This window comes from Miscanthus floridulus, chromosome 10, assembly GCF_019320115.1.
Source record: "Miscanthus floridulus cultivar M001 chromosome 10, ASM1932011v1, whole genome shotgun sequence".
Taxonomy (NCBI): Eukaryota; Viridiplantae; Streptophyta; class Magnoliopsida; order Poales; family Poaceae; genus Miscanthus; species Miscanthus floridulus.
The window spans coordinates 142,130,124-142,137,891 of record NC_089589.1 but is presented as its reverse complement, the minus strand read 5'-3'; the positions used below and the strand labels follow the sequence as shown (position 1 = coordinate 142,137,891).

General features: G+C 43.9%; 1 protein-coding gene across 1 annotated transcript; it reads right to left on the bottom strand.

The window, feature by feature from the left end:
• Positions 1-806: 806 nt before the first annotated feature.
• LOC136485919 (probable LRR receptor-like serine/threonine-protein kinase At3g47570) lies at positions 807-6,718 on the bottom strand. The gene is made up of 3 exons (XM_066482721.1): positions 6,621-6,718; positions 3,623-6,451; positions 807-3,511 (listed from the first exon to the last, which is right to left on the bottom strand). The coding sequence occupies exons 2-3, from the start codon at positions 6,423-6,425 to the stop codon at positions 3,132-3,134; spliced, it is 3,183 nt and encodes a 1,060-aa protein (XP_066338818.1). The 5' UTR covers positions 6,426-6,451; positions 6,621-6,718; the 3' UTR covers positions 807-3,131.
• Positions 6,719-7,768: the final 1,050 nt, after the last annotated feature.

Genomic DNA, 7,768 nt, shown 5'->3' with positions numbered 1-7,768 from the left:
TAATATTTAATGTAGTTTATTTATTCTACTTTCCTTAATTTAAATCCGGAATCCCTGGATAAATTTGAAAATAAATAAAAATATGTCAAAAAAAAAACTGGATCCTAATTGAGCCTGGTATGGGCCGTATTCTTCCTTTTTTATATACTTGGGCCGTATTCTTCTGGGCCTTCGAATTTGCACTAGTCAGGTCCGTCATTTTGCATGAGCGGGCCTTCCGCTTCCTCCGCCGTTTACCCTTCGGTGGTTCCGCCGCCGCCGGAAAGCTATGCGGCTGCGGTCTCCGCTCCCGCGCTGCCTCGCACGCCCCTCCCCTCGTCTCCCTCCACCGCCTCCTCACCTCTTATGCCTCCGCCGCGTCCTCTTCTGGGTTCTGGCTCGCCGCCGAACCCAGGCGCTGGCGCCGCCCAACGCCGCCGCGAATCTCTCCCACCTCCCGACCTCCGGGCCCGCTCCAAGCCCGACGCCGTGCTCGCCTTCACCGAGAGCACCCTCGGCATGTTTGGTTCTTAGGTCGTGCTCCTTCGGCCTTCTCAACCTGGGTCTCGAGTCTCGACAAGGTTGACATGCCCAACTGCCCTTGCTCCGGCGATGCAACGTGAGCATTTCTGAGATTGTTGGCACCCATACAGCCATACTGTGTACTCCAATCGGCCGATTCACCTTGAACTTGAAGCCGGACATTCTCGAGGAAGCTGTCAAGCGAGTGGAGGAGTTGGGATTTGAGGTGGCACGACGATGTTCACCTGCGTGCTTGCTTTGGTTGCTTTTGCCTACAACTACAAGTTGGTTGTCACAAAAGGCATGCACCGGTGAGTTGTACTTTTTTTTTGTAGAATTACTGCCCGTCATATTATCCATTGCTATAGCCTAAAATATCACTTGACGATGTGGCTAAATGAGATTTCATCTAAGACAGTCAATCCTGATAGGCTCGTATGATACGATTTGCTAAACATATATAGGTTGAATATTTCAGAAGACTCGTAGTATTCCCGTTGCCTATTGCCCTAATCAGTTTTCTGTGAACATCTCCACTTTATCAGTTTGGTAATTCATTGGTTCTGTTCCTAGAGGTCTAACGGTCACTAAAACTAGCATCTGTATAGTGGTTCAGATACACAGTGCTGGTTAGCATCCTGTCATAATCATAATATAGTATGCAAGTAATTGTGGGGGTGAGGTGTGTAGTTAACTCATTGTGCAAGTTTCATGTTATCTTTTGTTTTTCTCTATGAATGTTATTCTACTCCGTACAATTTACTCTTAAAAATTTAGCTTCTTTCAATGGTAATCAAACAAAGTCAATATGTCAACTTTGGTCCTCCAATTCTGAATCTAGACTGATTGGTTTGAGCGCTTGTAGCCCCTTGTTCAGTTCCATTGTTACTAGGACTTGTAACATTGGGGGGAGATATATCTGAACTCTGAAGTGTTCTTGATCGTGTATGAATGATTTGCACTGTCTTTGGCAAGTTTAACCTCTTTTGTTACAGGAACACCTTCATCTTTTCTGGTCACACTGTTAGCAGTTATTATGCTAACTCGTAGCTTGGAAATTTGGAGAATTCCAAACAGCCAAGAACAGTAAAAGTTGCATCCCAGATCAAGTTGAGTGCTCATGCATGACCCACCCTTCTGCATTGAAATATCTTTTGTGGTTGATTTCCTGAAGAAATGTGAATGGTTAAAGGTGATCTTAAACAGTTTGCCAAAGAAGAGATTTTGACCTACTCTGTTTGAACACAAAGTCAAAGAGAATGTCCCGGTGCTTTAACACTTTTCTGCATGAAATTTCCCATAGCTTTGCACAAATAAACAAAAGCCTGTCTGGCACCCTGTTGCAAAGTCACTTTTCTATTATACCTCTGGTGTAGTTTACTTATTGTTTAGAATACGGAAGATTAAAGATAAATTACGGTGTCATTGCAGTTTCTTGGTACTTTCTGTTACAATCTTTTTTTGTAACGTATCTAAGTAACTATGTATAGTAAGGTATTACTGGTCAAACTTATGCTCTACGTCAATCATCTATTATACACCGGTGGTAGTACCATTTAATTAGACAGAATTGGGACCAAGTGAACTGAAATATTCTCTTGGAAAAAACATACAAGTTTCATAATCTTGCCAGTGTGGCGTGCAGGCAATAATTTTGAATATTCACTGATCAATTTCCTTTGTTGATTTTATTTGTTTATTTATGTGTTGTATCAATTCAAAAAAAAAACTCGACCGGGGGGTTAAGACTGCCCCCGCAGCATTACAAATAAGAAGAAAGACCTTCTCACCCGGCCGAGAAAACCCCCGAACCTCCGCCCCCACCCTTACACGGTGGCTTTCCGTCGCCCAAGTGAGAATTGGGCCGGTGCCCCCCCAGTGCTTTGGTTATGGGGACGGACGAGGGGATTTTTTTAACCTCAGCCTGAAATTCGCTCCCACGGGGAGTCAAACTTAGGACCTGAGGAGTGCCGCTGGGTCACCTAACCGTTCGAGCTAGGCGCCCTTTGGCTGTTGTATCAATTCATGCATTCAAGTTTTAAAAGAACCACCTGTATAACATGAGCAGTCAGGATGTGTATATGAAGTTTACAAACTTTTTGCTGCCGGAAAAATTGTAGGCCACATTATCAAAATTTGAACAGGTCATTTTAGATTTAAGATTAGAATAAACTAGTTTGACTCGACAGAAGAACCTTTTGGAAAAACTCAAACAGCTATAATAAATTGCAAATTGACTATGTTTTTTAGTTTTGAACCCACATGTTGCAGCTCGGCAACTTGTAGGAGGGATCGAATTCATGGCATGTAATCAAGTACTTGAAAAGTCTGGCTGTTCTAAGGAATGCTTGTTCTTTACACAATTTAGACACTTAAAAAATAAATTTCAAATGGCATAGCAGCCTGTTTGAATGCTTGGGTTAGCAACTAGAACTTGAATGTTTTCTGTACCTAAAGCTCATTCTTTTGACATGCTTTTTGACTGCAATCACTTTCATTGGATAGTCTAAACAGTAAGGACATGCAGGAACAGTTAACATTCTTACTCCCGAGATGTAATACACAACATTATCAAGCCCCTGATACAAGCTATACAGTTTGAAAGCTATTTTGGCTAGGCTATTCGGAATTTACTGGCGGATGATGTGGGCCCTTATCTTCCGCAGCTCAGTGGCTGCGTTTCTCATGGATATCCGTTCTGCCGGTGCCTGCTTAGTACACAACAGTGAAAGCCCAGTAACAGATACCAGGATGCTGTTGATTTGTCCCTGCGGACCGTTGGTGGTTCTGTTGTGCACATCAAACGCATGGTTTTGTTCTACTGCTACAATAGCAGGATCTACAATGTCCATCAGATGATCTGGGAATGCAGCCTGGACGTAGCCCTGCAAGCTCAGGCCATCTGCAAACATGTCATTGGTAGGAGCCTTTCCAGTAAACAACTCCAGGAGTAGAATTCCAAAACTGTAAACATCTCCGCATGGGGAAACTTGGTGACCTTCCCCATATTCTGCATCATAGAGGAATATATTATTTAAAATGCCATTGTTTGTCAAATCTACAAATAAGCCAGGTGCTCAAGCACAAGCAGGAAGAGAATACAAGTCTGGACTAAAGTTACCTGGAGCAACATATCCAATTGTTCCTCTTATCCCGGTGCCAGTGGAGCTTCTGGAGTTCATGGTCGGGGGGTCGCCTGTTGAGTCTCTAAGAATCTTCGCAATTCCAAAATCTCCAACAAGAGCATCAAAGTCTTCATTGAGAAGGATGTTGCTCGGCTTTAAGTCGCAGTGAACTATTGGTGGCTGGCAACTATTATGCAGGTAGTCCATCGCATCACAAGTGTCAATAGCAATGTTCAATCTCTGCATTAATGTCAAACTAACTGGATCTAAAGATTGTCCACCTTGATCTGGATGTAACCACTTGTCAAGGTTCCCATTAGTCATGTACTCTAGCACAATGGCTTTGAAGTTGTTTTGCTTGGAGTCATAACCGGAGCAACAAGTGATGACACTAACCAAGTTACGATGCCGAACTTTACGAAGTGCCTCACACTCTGACATGAAACTTCTCAAAGAGCCCGACTGTTGGAGATCAAAAACCTTCACAGCAACAATAGTTATTGCGTCATTAATCACCAAGCTCCCCTTGTACACTGATCCATACCTCCCTGTACCAATCCGATTGCTTAGAGAAAATCCATCTGTTCCACGTACTAAATCTGCATAGGAAACTCTTGGATACACGCCATCCATCAATTGGAGAGCACCTTCTACTGTCACTGGTGCAGCTTCTGATTGAGCTTTTGATTTCTTTTGCAAGGTTCTAACAAGAATTGCTAAGGTCACGAATAACAGCAGTGCACCTGCAACTGGAATCACTACTTTAAGAATGATATGATGCTTTCTTTGACTGTGCCACAAAGGTTTGTTTGGGCAAGCTGGCAAATGCAACTCCTGGACACCTCCGCAGAGTTCATCATTATCAGCAAAAGAGAAGCCTGTCACATTAGTAAACACACCCTGTACTGGGATTTGGCCACTGAGTTGGTTGAAAGACACATCTAGATGGTTCAATGAGGTCATATTTCCAAAGGTCTGAGGGATTGGTCCTGAAAGGTTGTTGTGAGCAAGATACAATTCTTCTAAACCACTTATGCGGGACAACTCTTGAGGAATTTTTCCTGAGAGCATGTTATCTGTTAAATTTAGCAGCATCAAGCCACGCATTGAACTAAAGGATGTAGGGATGGCACCACTGAAGGAGTTACCATTCAATCGAAGCTTCATCATGCTTAAGCAGTTGCCAAGTGAATCAGGCAAAGGGCCAGATAAATTGTTCTCAGAGATATACAGATGTACAAGGTTTGTAAGACTTCCAACTTCTGGTGGGAGAGGACCAACGAAGTAGTTATAGGACAAATAAAGATCATCTGTCAAGGATGACAGGTTGAAAATCTCTCTAGGCAAAGGGCCTGTAAACTTGTTATTAGACAAGCCAACACCATTTAGCTGTTGCAAATTGCCAAGGCTGGCTGGAAGGGGGCCCTCAAAGGTGTTCTTATATGCGAGCAATATTTGTAGTTGTGTTAGGTTGCCAATTGAAGAAGGCAGGTTTCCTGATAGGTTATTGTTCGAAAACTGCAAGAGTTTCAGGGCTGATAGCCTTCCAATGCTATCAGGCAAAACCCCAGAGAATTGGTTGTAGTCTAGCTTCAGTGCTTGTAGGCCAGCCAGATTGCCAATATCGAGTGGTATCTTACCAGAAATCTCATTCTCTGAGAGATACAGCAACTGAAGCTGGGATGAAAGATTGGAGACAGAACTTGGCAGCTCACCACCAAGCATGTTGTACTGGAGGGTAAGGAGACGTAGGTGGGTGCAATTTGTAAAGAATGTGATGAACTCCCAGTCCTGGGGGCTGCTTGCCTCAAGCATGTTGCCATCAAAAACTAAGGTATCTGGACAAAGCTTTCCTATCCCTGGTGGTATGGTACCTGTGAGGCTGTTACCGCTGAGATCTAGCACATAGAGCATGGTTGCATTGCCAAGTGAAGATGGAACTCCTCCAGCGAAGTGGTTCATGCTCAGGAAGAGATATCTGAGCATGGGTAGGCCAGCCCCCATGTCAGATGGTAGTGTACCATGCATCGTGTTGTCAGACACCGCAAGCATTATCAGTGAGGACACATTAAGGAGATCTTGAGGGATGGTGCCTGAGATATGGTTTCCTGCCACTATGAATGACTCGAGTCCATGGATTCTACCAAAGCCCTCAGGGATGGTGCCCTCGAGGTGGTTGGTTCCAAGGTTGATTTCCCTCAGGGAAGAAGAAAGATTGGAGAGTGACTGGGGGATTGCCCCTGTGAGATTGTTCGGCCCCAGCAGCACACCTTGGAGCTTTGACAGGCCTCCAAGCCAATCTGGGATTCCCCCCGTTAGCTGGTTCTTGCCAAGCCTGATGCTCACAAGGTTACTGCAGTTCCTCAGGCCAGCTGAGATCTCACCCTGGAGTGAGTTGTTTGAGATGTCAAGATATTGCAGCCGGTGTAGGCGGCCAACAGTTGCAGGGATTTCACCTTGCAGCATGTTTTGGCTAAGGTCAAGGCTTGTCAGGAATGTCAAGTTGCCAACGGACGCAGGTATGGTGCCTGCAAGGGCGGCAGAGCTGAGATCAAGTGCTGAGACCCTCCCCCTGTGCCTATGGCTGCATGTTACCCCTGGCCAGAGGCATAGGCTAGCACTAGTGTTCCAGGAGGACAACCTGCTTGATTGCTGGCCTAGGATGGCCTTCAGTTCCAGCAAGGCTTCCCGGTCAGTCTCACTGCTGAACGGTGCTGCCGACGCCTGATTGAACAAAGTTGATGATGGTAGGATCCCATGAAGCAACACAAGCAGCAGAAGTCTGATGGGGAACGACATGGATGCAGTGTCTTCGTTTGCTGCTACTGAGAAAGATCCGAATCAAATATTATGAAAGTATATCAACAAGTTAGTTACTACTACTTTGTATGTATATTGATCTAATATTCGTCAGTTGAATGTTTGGACATGCTGAATTTTTTAAGGCACAAACACTTGATTTGAGATGGATTGTCTTTGTCAAGTTTCACATACCGCTTGATTTCAGATGGATTGTTGTCTCCGTCTTCCTCTTGCCTTCTGTATGCCTTGTTTCTGTATCGTTCAACAAGCTAGGAGCATATTTTTCATATGAAAAGTCTGATGTACACCCAGTGCCAAAGGAAATTGTGTGTGTGTGTGTGTGTGTGTGTGTGTGTGTGTGTGTGTGTGTGTGTGCTTGTACTTATGTTCTTCGTGCACGCGCGTTAGACTCCAGAAATCATTGTTGATTTTTTTTTTCATTTGGGTCGTTTGTATGGCGTCTGATTTTTTGTTTGGGTCGTTTGTATGGTCTCTAATGTCAATTGGCTTGTCCCAAAACGTTTAGTATGTGAAGGTGCTTTTGAAGAATCTAATAGCGATCTTTAGCAAATCAAACTGACAAGAGTCTAGTCCAGAAAATTAACAACTTATGTTTCCATGCATACATGTCTTTTTAAACTATGTCTTACTGGGAAATTAATTTTGTTTACAAAGGAACTAACTGATTAGTGAGGATCAAGTTAGTCTTTTACCAGACTCCTTATTTGGCCCTAAAATTGCTTTAGTCTTTTACCGGACTCCTTATTTGGTCCTAAAATTGCTTAGATACCTTGTATTTCAGATTACATGGTAAGCCTTTCTCACCAAAAAAAAAAAAAGGTTAGGCAGGAAAGTAGGAACATGGTGAGACTAGCCCAATTATCCAAGCATTCAAGTCGTGATTAGGATGAAGTGAAAGTACCAGCTCGAGTGCGACAAACGTACATGGAATTCTTCTATGCTGGACAGTTTGAGCTTGACTGAAAATATGTGGAATTCTTCTATGCCGGACAACTGAACTTGACTTCGAAGTCAAGCTCATATTACGCACACGGTGCACTATAATAAGTAACAGTTAGTGTGATCTTCCTAGCAATACGACAAAACATTTTCTTTCATGCATAAAAGTCTGGCAGTTTTTTCCTGAACTAACGAAGGTCCTTGTTTGACCATCTCGAGGCTGTCACTTGTACCAAATCTGCAATTCTGAGGAGGTTTCTGAAAAGCACGCAAAAACGGCCCATAAGGAAAGCCCGTGCTCTTCTCACATGGGGAGTGCCTTGTTCTTGGGGTAAAGGGGAGAGAGACGTTCGAGGCGCGGAGGATATTCCAAATCTATC

Coding starts and splice junctions, on each gene's coding strand:
- LOC136485919 (XM_066482721.1), bottom strand. CDS start 6,425: ATGTCGTTCCCCATCAGACTTCTGCTGCTTGTGTTGCTTCATGGGATC. Junction 3,512..3,622: donor AATTGGATATGTTGCTCCAG/GTAACTTTAGTC, acceptor TCTATGATGCAG/AATATGGGGAAGGTCACCAA.